Genomic DNA, 15,277 nt, shown 5'->3' with positions numbered 1-15,277 from the left:
TGAGAATATGCTATGTTGAACATCTGTTTGTTACTAAGATGATCGGTTTCATCACATCTATACATCCTAATCTCCTTGCTGTCCACCGTTAATGCTTACCTCAAGCCTATACTCTCCACTAACACTCTCCCAAGAGTTGATACACCATTTACACAAAATTCTACTAATGGCAAACTAAAACCACTGACTCTGCTATGCCACTAACCTTTCCGTCTGGCTGACCTCCCTCTCTAAACGAGCTGTTTGATCTTTCTCTTTCACTTTAGCCTCTCTCATCGCTCCAAGGGCAAATTGGTGATCCTGTATGCTTTTAGCATTTCATTTAGCCTTACAGGAAAACAATGTGACCTAGTTGCTATAAACGTGCAACAAGATCACAAAATTGCAAACATAGTGTTGTTTTGCAATGTGTACATTTACACTATAAGATCTTTATTTTGTTTATTGCAGGCATGCTTAGCTATTAGCATGCCACACAGTTAATTTAATATAATATAACTGACTAATGATGGACACCAAACAATGATGGTCTCAACCAGACTGACTAATGTTAGCTTTGATGTGATTGGCTCGTGAACAGGAAGCTAGCAGCGGCACTAAAGCTGGCCCAGTCCACCCACGCCAATGGCACCCTGAAGGTCTCTAACCACCCCTCCCAGTCCTCTCATCCCTCAAGCCTCTTCCCACAATGGTAATCACCCTCCACCAGGAAAACACCGTGGCCACGTTACAGAGCTAAACTATTTAAAGGGTCTTTGGTTACTGAAATTGTTCTTAATACTAATGATGTATGGTGATTGGCTCAAAAATGTAAATATTTTCTTTAATAGCTAGAAACTCCAGACTATTTGAATACAGGTACAACCTACAACACTTAGATTTACATCAATACATTCTTGCCCTGTGGATATTCATCATTGATGTGACCACCTTGTGTTTCCATGTTATAGACTGTAACTGTGTTCTCAGCATGTCCCTCCTCATACCTTCAGTGTTTGGTGTGATTTGTCTCTGTCTCTGTCCTCCCATGTGTTAATAGACTCCCAATAACAGCATGTCCTTGGGACATGGATGCCATTCATATTTACCTTCCTACTAAAATAGACATGGTTTGCCTACAGTTTAGATGTACATATACTGCAGTATGATTTTAAACAAGTATTGGATCAAACTGCTGATCCCTGCTGCTGCCTCCAGGATGGCGTCATCTGGAGGAGAAGGTCACCGACATGCTCGCTCCCAAACCATGCCCATCATCAGGAGCAAGAATGCTCTCACCAACCCAAAGCTGCTGCAGATGATGGAGACAGGTAACACACACACACATTTGACTGAGATGAATATAAAGTTACTGGCATGGATTTGAGTTATTGATATCTGATCCTGTTTCCAGATGGGAACATTCAAGATGGGGACACCCTGAGTCCTACAGATATCGAGGCAAACTTGTCCACAGAGGTGGCCCTGACCGTGCTGGATGTACTGGAGCTCTTTGTTCACCATCACAAGGTCTTTGGTCCTTTTCATAGTTCACGACCAGAAACTACATTTCACACCACACACTCACTGTGTGTGTCATCTATTTTCTATTGTTAAGAAGAATCTATTTCAATCCATCTTATGTTCTGTATATTCAGAATAGATTGTATTGGCCTCTGGTTTTTGATTTAAAAACATAACAATCTACTTTTTTTTTGTCCACATGGAATTTTCACAGATGTGTAGGCTCCAGGCCAAATTACATTTTAAAAGTGTTTCGTGCACATTCTGAAGCCAAGCTAATGCTACACTACTGCCACCTGGTGCCCAAAATATATATATTTTCTTTGTCGTCTTTGTGTGAAACCTTTCAGTTAAATCTTGAAAGTAAAAGGTATTTTCTGCTTCTTTCTTCTCACATCCATCTATACAGAAGCAGCTGTTGCTGGATGAAGGACAAAATGTACTGATGAAGAAGGTGCTGGACACCTACTTGCTCTTCTTTCAGATCAACCAATCAACCACCACTCTACGGCATGTCTTCGCTGGACTCAGGCTCTTTGTACAAAAGGTCCAGCAAGCTTCACGTAAACATAAAACATCTACATGAAGATTCAAATCGTTTTTCCTCATGTGTGATTTCTTCTTCATCTCTCTCCGTACATGTAGTTCCCCAGTGCATTCTTCCAGGGTAAGGCAGACCTGTGTGGCTGTCTGTGCTATGAAATCCTCAAGTGCTGTAACCATCGTTCCAGCTCCACCCAGACGGAGGCAGCTGCCCTGCTGTATTTTTTCATGAGAAAAAACTTTGAATTTACCAAGGGCAAGTCTATAGTCCGCTCCCATCTGCAGGTCAGTGAGACCAGATATATTTTCAGCACTGTGTGTTTTGGTAATCGTGACATTGTCGTCACCCAACACTCCTCACTCCAAATCAGGTTATCAAGGCAGTGAGCCAGCTGATAGCAGATGCTGGCATTGGTGGCTCGAGATTTCAGCAGTCCCTGGCTATCATTAATAACTTTGCCAACGGAGATGCACCACTCAAGGTACAGCAGGTTCTCGGGGTGCATCACAGCTTTATTACCATTGATTATGATTTACAGTGTTATTTTTTTTCTATTTTCTTGTTTGAAAGAAGTGAATGTTCATAACACGTTTTCTGCAGAACACTTCATTCCCTGCTGAGGTGAAGGACCTGACCAAACGGATCAGAACGGTTCTGATGGCCACAGCCCAAATGAAGGAGCATGAGAAGGATCCAGAGATGCTGGTGGATCTTCAGTACAGTCTGGCTAACTCCTACGCCAGCACACCCGAGCTTCGCTGCACCTGGCTGGAGAGCATGGCTAAGGTTCACGTCCGCAATGGCGATCTCTCAGAGGTTAGAAATGTTATACATTTCAGGGTGGCCTTACTTCAGAAACTTTTTTTGATTGAAGTTAAGAAGTGAATTTTATGGTAATGTGTGATTTTACCATCAGGCTGCCATGTGCTACATCCACATATCAGCCCTGATTGCGGAATCGCTGACGAGAAGAGGTTGGTGCACACTTACTGCTGCTTTAACTTTACGTTTTGCATGTGTTTACGGATGCGCATACATTTGAAATTGCTGCCAGTGTGTTGCATCTTTGCGGACATGGAAAGTCCGATCACAGCCATCTTCTGTCAATCAGCAAACCTCTCTTTCTCTCTGCTAACATGATCATCACAACAACTCTCTGCAAATTACTTCAACTTTCAGGCATCAGTCCTTCATCTCATCATGGGCGTTGATATGTATGCCTGAAAGTGAGCACGCCACTGACTTGAGTGTGTTTTTGTGTGGTGAAGATTAATTAGGAACTCATGGGGAATGAAGATGGATTCCCATGTTGCCAACTAGTTGGAGAGATCTGTCTTTTATTCCAAATACCATTCCCTTCCATGACTTCTAGTAGAATATGTCTACACCTTTAGCTGTGCTGCATGTTCCTCTACCTGCAAATATTTTTGTCATTACATGTGCTTCCTCACATAGGCTACAGCATGTGTCAATCTTTTTCTGCATGTCTCTGACATCTTTTTTGCATGCACTTTACACAGTGAGCCTGTGTGCTAATAGCTAGCATAGCATGCCAGCAGCTCAGCCGATTCGCGAGCCTTGTCCTTGAGCATAATAGGCAAAAGCAAGTGGACTTTGTAAACCTCGTCCTCCTCCTCCTCCCCTCCTACCAAACAGGCTACTGGAGAGCTGACAAGACCAGGATGTCCAGTGTGTCCCCTGAAGAAAGCCCTCTCTTTAACTGTAGCTCCTTACTAACTACCTCCCGAGATCAAGACAGTGAGTGTGTGCGCCTGGGGCCTGCTGGGTGGTGGGGACTCGACCTCAGAAGATCGGGATGGAGAGACAAGGGAGCGTGGGAGGGAGTGGGTGTGCACTGACATGTTTAAACCACTTGTCACTGGGTGGCAGGTTTTGATATTGACAGGTGGACATGGTTTGCATTGAAGGGACATAAGGTTCCAATTTAAATCCTTACCACTCTGGTGTTAAATAAGGTTTCTACACTGTATTATAGAATACAGTTAAATATTTTTGACGACTGCTGTTCTTGCCTTTATGATGATTGTGTCCGGTTATCACTGTCACTACTGTCGCTGTTGACCTTCACTGTTCACTCACGCCTCGCGGGATAAGTTTTTTAGTGTCACTAAGGTTTGATATGAAGCACGCTCTCATTTTAAGTTTTTATTTAGTCTGCAAAAATTTTACCACTTTTGACGAATGCTTGATCGTAAAACATTTTGTATTTTGACACAGCTTCTGTATGTTAACAAGCTGAGCATAAATGTTGCGCAAGTCGATATCCTTTTACTTGCTAACCTGCCTTTGTGTCACTTTCACTTCTTTGAAATCCCAGCGTCGTTTTCTATGGGCTGGGCAGCGTTTATGTGCATCAGCCCCAATGTCAAGGAGGAGGGTGCCATGAAAGAAGACACTGGCACACAAGACACACCCTATACTGAGGTCAGTGCTAGCTTTTAATCCTAAACAGCATTCTAAATACACATAAAGAAATAATAAAACACTTTTTTTTAGCTTCACAAATGACCGAAGTCACCTTTTTGCTTTTCAAGTATCATTTAATGACCAGAACAATTATTACAAGTTTGAGAAGATCCCTGTTGCGTTTAAAAGCATATTGGATTTGAAAATACTGCGACCGGGTTGCAGTCTTTCTCTCTAACATGCTTCCTGCTGTACTGTGTAGGACACTCTGGTAGAGCAGCTGGAGTTGTGTGTGGACTACCTGTGGAAATCAGAGAGATACGAGCTCATCGCTGACATCAACAAACCTGTGATTGCTGTTTTTGAGAAGAGAAGGGATTTTAAGGTAACTGTTAAGTTACCCTTCCACCCTTTGTTAGTGTGTGTGTGTGTGTGTGTGTGTGTGTGTGTGTGTGTGTGTGTGTGTATATTGAGCTAAGTTTGACCTTACAAGTGTGTTTGTGCATGACCACAGAGGCTGTCGGAGCTGTACTACGACATCCATCGCTCCTACCTGAAGGTGACTGAGGTGGTGAACTCAGAAAAGCGGCTCTTCGGACGCTACTACCGTGTAGCTTTCTATGGACAGGTGAGCGACACTTCCTTACTACACGCATATTACTTAAGCCACAGCAGAACAACAGTAACTGAAACTCTACCGCCGACAGATTTGACAGACTAAATTTGGTACCAAATGTCTCTGTATGCGTTATACTTAAACGTACAGATATAAATTTCAGTATGAAGACCAAAATGTAAACATGTAGGTGCTATTATAGTAAAATACTGTGTGTCTCTTGTAAGCCCTAGGAAACTACAACTTGGCAAACACATGTGCAACTCCACACCCCACAATGTTTTTGGTTTGTTTTGGTACTCAAAGGAAACGCCTCTTTTCATAAACAATGTTACTTTGCATGAAATAGGACACCGTTTCTGCATAGAGATTTTGCTGGTTAGTTGTCACAATCTCATTGTTTACTGCTTTGAGTGTCTCAAACCAAGGTGGAAGAAGTCTCAGTGGTAGAGATCAATACATCTGCAACAAAAAACAATTTATCTTTATTTCTCTATATTGTTATTTTGATAAACTAATTCTTTAGAATTGGTTAATGCATATTTGATACAGATAACAGGTGATTTTCTTTTTAATGGCTTTGTCAATGAAGAACAGCTGTGCAGTTCAGGCTTGTATTTGAAGAACCTGGATCCTTGTCACACCTATTTGTTAATGAGAGGATAGTATTTCCATGCAGCGATTTCAGAGCTCTGAAGTCAAGTTTCATAAGCTGATAAGAATAAGAAATCCTCTCAAACGGAGGACAGAGTTACAGTCTCTCATCAGTGAGGCAGGGAGATTGAAAAATAACAAGACCAGATTTTTTTTTACTGAGTCAGTGTCCTTAATTCTTCCGTCTGCTCTTTTCTTCCTTTTTTAAAAATATATTCTATTTCAAGATTGTGGTAAGTTTTGTATGTCTTTGATTTTCCATTTTCCTCAGTGCTAACCACTTTGACCTCTCTTCTCCTTCTGCCTCCATTAACATCTGCTGCTCTTACCCTGTGGTGGGTTTGTTTCAAGCTTGCTGTGGTCCATTTTACTTCCCATAATCTCCAATGAAGATGTTGGAAGATGTTGTTTCCTCCCCAAACATTTCAGAAGAGCTGGTGTCCAAAAGCCACAGTGGACGGGAAAATAACTATTTAATAAATCTCAATCACCTTTTGACATTTGCCTCCAATGCTGCTTTGAGTATGACCTCTGAACTCTCCCATCCAGAGCTTAACACTGACACTTTGAGTTGTTCTAACATGTGTTACACCTGTGAGTACAACCAGTGACTCAAGAAACCACTAGGGGGCAACATAAAATCACACCGACATACAGCTTGTTTTGACAGCAAAAGCAACATCCACATAGTAAACTTTCGTTGCATACATACAAACACCCATACATGTAAAAGGCATTGTTGACTAGAGTGTGTTCATGTGTTGTCGTAGGGTTTTTTTGAGGAGGAAGAGAGCAAAGAGTTCATCTACAAAGAGCCGAAGCTAACAGGGCTGTCGGAAATCTCCCAGAGATTACTCAAACTCTACTCTGACAAGTTTGGAGCCGATAATGTCAAGATGATCCAGGACTCCAATAAGGTAGGTGGCCGGTTTAAGTTACTTTTAAGACATTCAAACTGAATTATTTGCTAAGCTGTATTTATTACCAGTTATTGGTCAATTTGTGGACATTCACCATTGCTTGCTTAACATTCTTTAAAAACAGGTAAATCCTAAAGACTTGGACCCCAAGTTTGCGTACATTCAGGTAACGTACGTGGTGCCCTACTTTGACGAGAAAGAAGAACAGGACAAAAGGACAGATTTTGAGAGACATCACAACATCAACCGCTTCGTATTTGAGACGCCGTTCACTCTGTCTGGAAAGAAACATGGAGACGTGGAGGAGCAGTGCAAGAGACGCACCATACTGACCAGTAAGTATTTGTTTGCCACTTTTCCCCCTGTCAACAGAAAAACACTAGAACATATATGTCTGTACAATTTCTGCCCTTTAAAACAGAGGGAACTAAAATGTAGAGTTGGTCTGACCAGTGGGTTATTGGTTCTGTCTCAACAGCGAGTTCCAGCCTCCCCTACCTAAAGAAGCGTATCCAGGTGGTGGAGCAGCAGAGCACAGAAATGAACCCGATTGAGGTAGCCATCGACGAGATGTCACGTAAAGTCTCTGAGCTCAACCAGCACTGCAACATGGAGGAGGTGGACATGATCCGGCTGCAGCTGAAACTGCAGGGCAGTGTCAGCGTCAAGGTGGGGATTCCTCCAAAAATACTGACTTGCGGTTGAAATCGTTTGCTTGGTTTTGTCTCACCTGATCATCCCCTCTCCAGGTGAATGCAGGGCCTATGGCCTATGCCAGGGCGTTTTTAGAAGAGAAGAACGCCAAGAAATACCCAGACAACCAGGTCAAACTGCTCAAGGAGATCTTCAGGTAGGACATTTATAAACTTCACTGCAAAGAATTGTGGATTTTGTTCCTAGCATTACACTGTAGGAATGTACATTTTAACAAAAATTCAACACCTTATAATAAGAACAAAAAACGGTGTATTACCACAAATTTGCATACAAGTGTTCTCCAGTGTTTAATAGTGCACACACATAATGCTTAATTTAACATGTGTGTATGGTCTCGACAGCTGTTTTAGAGCTAAATCCATTTTAGTAGCGAATAAACACAAACACAAAACAATTGTTACAGTGTAACACACTTACCCAGATGATTAAAGGCCAAGATGAAGGGTACATCTGACAGCACTAATAGTGACAGTAAGTCAAACTTCCTGATTCCTGAATAAAAGGGAACGAAATATTTTAAACAATACAGGAAAACCTTCATGAAGGTCGGTTCCTTTTTGATTTATTTGATTATATTGTTACATGATATGATCATAATTGATATGCAGATTCGGATTTATAAATGCAATGATCTTCTTCAAAGTGTAAACTCTTACAGTGTAAATAGCACCCATTAGAGCCTTTTGTCAATGTTACTTCTCGAAAAAAAAAACATTAAAGGTCAGCTTCAATGGCATGATTAATAATCAGTAAAACTTTGTTTTCCCCCTGCAGGCAGTTTGCAGAAGCCTGCGGTCAGGCTTTGGATGTGAATGAGCGTCTGATCAAGGAGGACCAGCTGGAGTACCAGGAGGAGATGAGAGCTCACTACCGAGACATGCTGACTGAGCTGTCTGGCATAATGAATGAACAGGTCTCATGCAATGACCAATGAGTGTCCACACTTATCTTATTACCACATTGTTGCTTTTTTCTTTCCGCATGGCATAATGAGCATCATCATTCTCATGTGTCTCAGCTTCTATTTTTACTTCACGTTTTCATCTACTTCTTTTCCAACTTTTTTCATTACAGCTACAAAAAAGTGTTCTTGCTGCCAGTACGTCCTCTCTCTCTAACAGCTCTCTGTCCACTCTTTCTAAGACCGGTATGTCATGTCATCAAATTCCCTCATAAAAAACGTCTCGTTGTCACCTTGCTCCTTGCTTGAATCACATTATCTTCCTCCCATGTGTCAGCCAATCTATCCCAGAGCCAAACTGCTATAACCGCCTTTTCAATTTTCCTGTTCCAATGCAAGCTTTTTTTTTTTTTTTTTCTTTCTTGCTCTTGTCCAGATTCCTCACACAAGACAACCAGGAACGGAACGGCACAGCGCCTACTGAATGGCCACTAGACTCAAGAAATCCTTTTTTGAGAGGGAGGACATTTATTTTTCCCAAAAATGGCTTTGGAGTGCCAGTTCGAGCCTCGAAAGTGGCTCATTTGCTTGCTTCTGACTGTAGTTGTTTCCTGCTGCAAGAAGCAGCAGGTTAGTGGAAAATGTGACTGATGGGGGGGTGTAGAGAAAACAAGGGAAGAAGTGTGTAGACTGTGGTCGTGATAGTCTGTGGTCCTGTCGTTGAACGTTGACTATCTACAGTAGAAGCCAGGCTGCTGGACTGTTAGCTACCATTTGTTTTGGTTTTAGAGACTCGATCCATGTGTCATATGGATCTCCCCCCCCCCCCCCCCCCCTGCCCTGCCAACTGATTCATCAGCATACACACCGAAAGAACATGCTCACAAACAATGTACACACTGCACATGTTCACAAACACATGCACACAACCACCCAACATGCGCCTTCTCTCCACATCCCAGTCCCTTTAGAGAACAGTGACCTTACTGAGCTCGAGGTGCGTTCAGCTATCTAACACGTAGCGCCCTGGTGCGTTTCGATGACAGTTTTTACATTTTTTTTCTGTGGAATATCATTGTACTTCAAACTATCTGGAGAGATCTTGTAAGACGACTAATGTGAAAAAAATAAATTGGATTACAGGTTTTTTAACTAACGAAGAGTTGAACGCACCTCCAGTTCTTGTTTGAATGTAGAGCAGCTTCACATTGCTACTTTGTATCCTTGCTAACGTTCTGGAAATATCAGCTTGCCAATTTTCAAATGGAAACAAAAAAAAAAGTATGTTTTGTAACATTTTTATGATTGAAATTGCATTGTTACTGTTATTGTTTCCTGTACTGTTTTGAATTGTAAATAAGAAATATTAATATTTAAAACGTTTGAAATGTTTCTTTTTATAAAATATACAGTATATAAATATTTGTTTAGCTGAATTTAAAAAAAGAACAAAAACTAAAGTTTTATGTATAACATTTAAATAAAATTTTGTTAATGTCCAAAATACATGATTTATACTACATACTTTTCCATTTCATCCACATGTACTCGTCTTTCATAGGACATTGCACCTTACATTCAGATCACCCTTCCTCTCACTAAAGCTCATGTTGCTCGCTGTGTTAATTGCATTAATCCAGATTTGAGTGGGGTAAAATAGCTTTCTAAAATACAATTGTGCCTTGGCTGCAGCTGTGCTCAGCAGCCCCTCACATTCTGTCTATTGACAGCGCCAGAGACCGGACCGCTGCTAATTATAGACAAGTGTGAAGCCCTTCACCTGCACAACAGATGGAAATGTGTGAAATAGCAAACAAAGAGGAAGAAAATCACTTTTTGCCTGGGTCCATGGTGCACAAGATGATAGACAGCAGCTGTTTGAATGTTTAAATCCATCAGCTCTTAATACCAATTGTATTGTTTCCAATTTTAACGCATAGAGGTAGTGGAGGGTGAACCACCATTGTCAAACTGTACAGTAAATGTCCAGCTTTCATATCTTCAATCATGAGTTGGACTCTTTTTCAAGGAGTAAATTACACTAGAATAACTTTAGATATGCAGTGGTAGGACTTAGCTGAGAAGGACCAATGCAAGAGATGAAAAGACTGCTGCATCAAAGCATCCAGATGAAAGAGGCCAGGGTTGTTTTAACCAGAAGAAAGGTATTCGGCTTTAGGTCAACCTGTCACGTCATCTCCGTTCATCCTTAATGTCACAGGGCCAGTGCTTTGAGGCATACTTTACTGTTAAATAAGTGCATGCATTGTGTTCTGTCTTCTTTGTTTGTCAATCGTTCTGTAGAAACGACTCGGGAAGGCAGGGTTACTGTTGCTGTACAGTAATCCTGCCTTAAATGAATGGATAGACTCCAAAAGCAACAATCTTTTGTTTTGGATCATTGATTTATTTTCCAAAGTCAGAGGGGTCAGAACAAAGTCAGTAGCCAAATGAATCCAAATCCGACAGTGTTTGTTTTTTAGTTTTTTTATCTGATGGAGCCTGGAGGCTCTCATCATCACTGCGTCTGTCTGTTGTTTGGTGTCTCTGTTTCAGACCGTCTCCGTTATGTTTACCCAGAGGCTCTGGTTTCCTTTGTGCTTTGCGTCTTCATTGTTGACTCCATCTTTCACAATAACCATATTGACATCCTATTTTACTAGTATGTGGGCAGCTCAGATGCCATCTGAAAATAGGAATTAGTTAAGAGAATGTTTTTTTTTTGTTTTTTTTTTACAATTAGATCAGTCACTTAAATAAAGTAATATAGACAGAAATTTGTAAAATGTATTGTGAGAACTCACCAAGTACAACACGTGTGGTGGGGGTTTCAATGAAAGTGAAATGACTGACAGTTTTCCATGGGATCGGGTTTCACTTTTCTCCAATAGTTTGGGTATAATTACTGACGGTGCCGAGAGCGAGCAGCAGAGTGGTTGTTTACTTATTGATGCTAAGCCGGGGGTTGTTGCGCTGTGTATAAAAAGAGATTAAGTGGCCCTGAACATACAGCTGGTGGTAAAAGACAGCTTGCATTCCTCTGTCTCTCAGTTGTCTGTTTCTATCTCTGCCTGACAAGACAGCTCACACATTTCTCCGACTGTCTCTACACTCTCACTCTGTGGTCGCCAACACATTCTCACACAAATAATGCAACGTGGGCAGTGGCGGTAGGTTGCACACCTGAGGTGCAGCAGATAGCGTTTCACTGACCTACCTCTTCTTAACAAACTCATTTCCTTCCAGACGATCAGTATTTCTCCTCTCCTCTGTCTTATCTCTCTCGCCTCCCTCCCTCTCTGTAGCCTATTTTGTGAACCAGAAAGAGGGGCCCGATTGGGTTTCTCTTCTCCATAGAGCGGCTTATGTACGCCTGTCTCCCTCCCAGTGGCCTACAGTCTGGCGGGTCAGGTTGCTCTGAGCCAGCAACATTCAGTCCAGGTCATAGACCTGCTACCTGGTAGCCATTGGCTCATTGGTGTTGTTGTTTTTTTCAAAGATCTCCCGTCATCATTGGGTTGACCGCCAAACCTCTGCTTTTATCAATTAACTTGCATATTCACGAGACAGACGAAGGAATATCTAGTAGGCTTGAATTAGAGGCCAATCCAACCACCTGTGTCTCCAATCGGTGTCTTCTGAGTGAAATGTCAAAAATCTCACTCTAAGAAGACGTACAAGCATAGATTGGATTTATAACTGATCCATTTGACCGTCTTTTAAATGCTGTTTTATATAAATGATATTCTATGTTACATTTAGAACAGAAAAAAATACTGAAGTGTTTTTTTTTTGTTAGTTTTCTTCCTAGATTTTGCTGACAGATGTAATTAATATTTTAGAGTAAGGATATTGTAATCCCATCAGAGACATGGGTATTACAAGACAAAGAGTGAGGTTCCCAGAAAAAAAATCTGATTTTGCCCATCTTCTCTTGAGCTAATGAAGGTGCTGCACGTGTTGCAGGACCAAGAAGTTGTCATAAACTCGAACTATTTCAGACATCCTGCAGGTTTAGTAGGTCTCCCGCCATTCAAGCTCTAATGTAGTGCACATTTCATTTCCGACCCCTGCTTAGTTTTCCTGAAACAAGACGCCGGGGCTGATTAATAAAACATCCTTTGTGCGCTGCTGACTGATCACCGGAGCCCTTTCAGCTGTATAAGTGGTGAAAGGCGACATAATCTCCCCCAGAACAAGATCTGGACTGAGATTGAGGCAAAAACACAACAGAGAAAGGCACACAGAGGGAAGACCGCACACGCTTTTGGGAGCACAATGTTAAAACCCCAGCGGCACGGCGAGCTTCTCCTGCGCGACTCCTCGCCGGTTTTTGGGAAGCCGTGGTACTGGCAGCGCAGCAGCAGCGCCATGGAGAGCACCCGCGGCCTGGCGCAGGTTATCATGGAGATGCGCGATGAAATCAATAAACTGGAGGTGGAGAACCGAGAGCTGCGGGGAGACTACGGTCAACGGTCATTCGGGGCAATGCAAGTGGGAGCCGGCACTGTATCTTCAGTAGCAGAGCAGCGGGCGGGAATGGAGGAAAACCCGTATGTGAACCTGAGGCGAAACGTGTCTGCGCCAGTCCTGGAGGGGCAATACCAAGGTAAGAGGTCCGGTTACTGCACAGCTGTGCGTTCAAACTATTAACGTGTTATTCAAATGTCACAAGTAATGCAACATATTGCTATAGCACACACGAAAGTGATCTGTTTTTGTGTGAAGTGATTTAAAAAAAGAATCTAATATGATAATTAGTTTTTCATCTGACGCAGCAATTATTTTAAAGGTGCACTTCAACGATTTAGCATCTTTCATTAAGTTGGAGGTCTCATAAGAGACAAATTAAATGAGAGAATACTTCAAATCCAAAAGCAAGTTAAGAGCCGAGATACCCTGATATTAATATTATTATTCAAACTACAAAAACACTGGATCTTTACAACAGCAATCCAATAGCCTCTGAATGAAACACTGTAACAGAAATGCACTTTCTATTCACAGCAACAATATGTGAGAAAGTAAAACAAAAGCATATGTTTATTTTAAGACATGGAAAGTCATGACATTTTTAAATTGGCGTAGAAAAATTAACATTTTGATTTGACATCAGAAAATGTCTTTCTTTTCATATCCATGTCTACACTGTGGGAAGGAATCCATTGTAATGCATCATGTTCATGTTATTTCACAGAGAACGCCGTCATGACTGTCCGAAGATACTCTATCAGCTCCACTTTGTCCGGTGTGACCATGACAGAGGGAAGGACTGATCGGGCACAGCCCAGTGACTCTGGATGGGGAAGACTACATGAACAGATCGAGCATGGTAATGGTATCTTTGGTAACTCGGCCAGAGAAGAAATGGGAAAAGTAACCAACAGGCACTCCCTGCAGGAATATGTACACAAAAACAGGTACAGACTGGCCTGTCATGTATTTAAAGATATGTTGTCTCATACACCTATTTCTAAGTTGCAGCTTTGTAGGCGTATAACTCTTGTGGTTTCTTTCATCTTTCAGGACCAAGGTAAAAACTGTCACCTTTCTTCTACCTGTGGATGACATTTACACCAACAGGCCAGTTCTGGCCAAACACCAGGAGGTGCCTAAAATCACTGAGCTGGCTTCCATAACTGAGACAGATTCCTGATAGAAGCAGAACTTTTGAAGACTTGAAAACACCTGAAATGAGCCTCAAAACTGGTTAGCCTCTTCATTTAGGTCAGTGTGGATTGGGCTCTTAATGAGAGAGCCAGCAGACCGATTTTATCACACCCGACCACACAAATAGAAGACTCTGGTTACGGGTGTTGTTTTCAGCAGGCCATTGCAATCCAGGCCCGGTTAACAGTGATGTGACACGGGGCCCTCTGCAGAGAGGATCGGATGTCTGGACTCCTCTCCCGACCTGGGGTGTCGTTTTGGAGTGAGACCCACACCTGCAGGTGACGGCCCTTTTACGGACAGCTGTGGTCACTGACTCGGGCCTCGTGAGCAACATCAGGCTCATTAGTTATTCATCTTTGTTTCTTTTCACGATGTAAACTGTGAAGGGTAGTCAAGGGGCCATGTGTGCCTTGAAACACGTGACCTGCTTCTTAACAGTGTTTCTAAAGAGTATTTTTTAGTGCACGTCACATACTGTAGTCTCTGCTTCCTTGTAAATAAACCAGTGTTTGGTATACCATTATGAAAATAAATGTAAGGCACCTTCAACAGTCATTGTAAGCTATTACTGCGCAAACATTTGTTGTCTCAGTATTTTGGCATTAGCTGAAACTCAAGAGCTCACGTACTCAGAGAGGCTTCAGCCAAAATGTCCATGCTTCAAATTAGGGCTGTCACGATATCACATTTTCACTACACGATTATCATGGCCAAAATAATTCGTGGTAATGATATCATCACGATATCTATAGAAAATTAAAAAATAAAAAATATTGCTGTCAGTAAAATTCATCTTAAACTTTGTTTATTGTGCATTTGTCTCTTTTTTGGCAAACGAATAACTTTATTGGGGGGGTGGAGAGAAAGTCTGTTACCATAACTGTACAAAAGCCTGATTTAAAAGGCACTGGATTAATCACATAATATTATCATGTATGTATTAACATGACATAAATATTTCATTTTTAAATGTCATTATCGCCAATATCGGTATATCACACCACCCCTATTTCAAATAAACTTCAAAATACTACTTTAAATACTACATAGTATAGCGTACCTCTAGTTTGATATACTGCAGGTTGTGTTGGTTTAAATGCACCAGCAAACAAGTGTAAACGTGTTGATTCTTCACTATGTTGCATGCAAACAAATGTGTATTATTTAATATTAACTGAATATTTTTACCTTTTGTGCTCATCGGATTATTAGTCCATCACTGACAGAGACATTTATTATTTAGTATGTCAGACATGGGCTACAAGCAAAGCAAATACTGTCTACTTCAATGTAATATTTGATGTGCTACATCCAAAGTGTCA

At 41.5% G+C, this 15,277-nt stretch overlaps 2 protein-coding genes across 12 annotated transcripts in view; both read left to right on the top strand.

The window, feature by feature from the left end:
- Positions 1-8,905, top strand: part of dock10 (dedicator of cytokinesis 10) — a 60,018-nt gene extending 51,113 nt beyond the window's left edge. For 4 of the 10 annotated variants that reach the window (XM_031861227.1, XM_031861226.1, XM_031861224.1 and 1 more), the window contains 20 exons: positions 581-691; positions 1,198-1,310; positions 1,394-1,509; positions 1,913-2,050; positions 2,149-2,331; positions 2,418-2,528; positions 2,648-2,863; positions 2,964-3,021; positions 3,704-3,805; positions 4,386-4,492; positions 4,737-4,859; positions 4,989-5,102; positions 5,972-5,977; positions 6,515-6,661; positions 6,789-6,999; positions 7,143-7,333; positions 7,414-7,514; positions 8,156-8,294; positions 8,456-8,528; positions 8,719-8,905. In XM_031861227.1, the coding sequence (XP_031717087.1) occupies positions 581-691; positions 1,198-1,310; positions 1,394-1,509; positions 1,913-2,050; positions 2,149-2,331; positions 2,418-2,528; positions 2,648-2,863; positions 2,964-3,021; positions 3,704-3,805; positions 4,386-4,492; positions 4,737-4,859; positions 4,989-5,102; positions 5,972-5,977; positions 6,515-6,661; positions 6,789-6,999; positions 7,143-7,333; positions 7,414-7,514; positions 8,156-8,294; positions 8,456-8,528; positions 8,719-8,777 (2,419 nt within the window). In that variant the 3' untranslated portion in view covers positions 8,778-8,905. The remainder of the gene's footprint in view (positions 1-580; positions 692-1,197; positions 1,311-1,393; positions 1,510-1,912; positions 2,051-2,148; positions 2,332-2,417; positions 2,529-2,647; positions 2,864-2,963; positions 3,022-3,703; positions 3,806-4,385; positions 4,493-4,736; positions 4,860-4,988; positions 5,103-5,971; positions 5,978-6,514; positions 6,662-6,788; positions 7,000-7,142; positions 7,334-7,413; positions 7,515-8,155; positions 8,295-8,455; positions 8,529-8,718) is intronic. The other 6 variants (XM_031861231.1, XM_031861225.1, XM_031861234.1 and 3 more) reach the window with 6 other exon arrangements.
- Positions 8,906-9,005: 100 nt separating this feature from the next.
- On the top strand, positions 9,006-14,832 carry LOC116391028 (uncharacterized). 2 transcript variants are annotated; one of them, XM_031861237.1, is made up of 3 exons: positions 9,006-12,891; positions 13,480-13,702; positions 13,809-14,832. In XM_031861237.1, exons 1-3 carry the CDS (start codon positions 12,561-12,563, stop codon positions 13,936-13,938), a joined length of 684 nt encoding a protein of 227 aa, XP_031717097.1. In that variant the 5' UTR covers positions 9,006-12,560; the 3' UTR covers positions 13,939-14,832. The 2 variants fall into 2 exon arrangements, with proteins under 2 accessions (XP_031717097.1, XP_031717096.1); XM_031861236.1 differs by having other exon boundaries at positions 13,480-14,832.
- Positions 14,833-15,277: the final 445 nt, after the last annotated feature.

The sequence above is a fragment of the Anarrhichthys ocellatus genome, unplaced genomic scaffold (genome assembly GCF_004355925.1).
Source record: "Anarrhichthys ocellatus isolate YVR2014 unplaced genomic scaffold, GSC_Weel_1.0 scaffold24, whole genome shotgun sequence".
In the NCBI taxonomy this organism is placed as follows: Eukaryota; Metazoa; Chordata; class Actinopteri; order Perciformes; family Anarhichadidae; genus Anarrhichthys; species Anarrhichthys ocellatus.
Note: the sequence above shows the minus strand (reverse complement) of the source record. Positions and strands in the feature narration are given on the sequence as shown.

Bases quoted from the DNA above. Each gene is read 5' to 3' on its own strand.
- LOC116391028 (XM_031861236.1), top strand. From the start codon at position 12,561: ATGTTAAAACCCCAGCGGCACGGCGAGCTTCTCCTGCGCGACTCCTCG. The intron at 12,892-13,479 runs GTAAGAGGTCCG...GTTATTTCACAG, and splicing joins CCTGGAGGGGCAATACCAAG to AGAACGCCGTCATGACTGTC.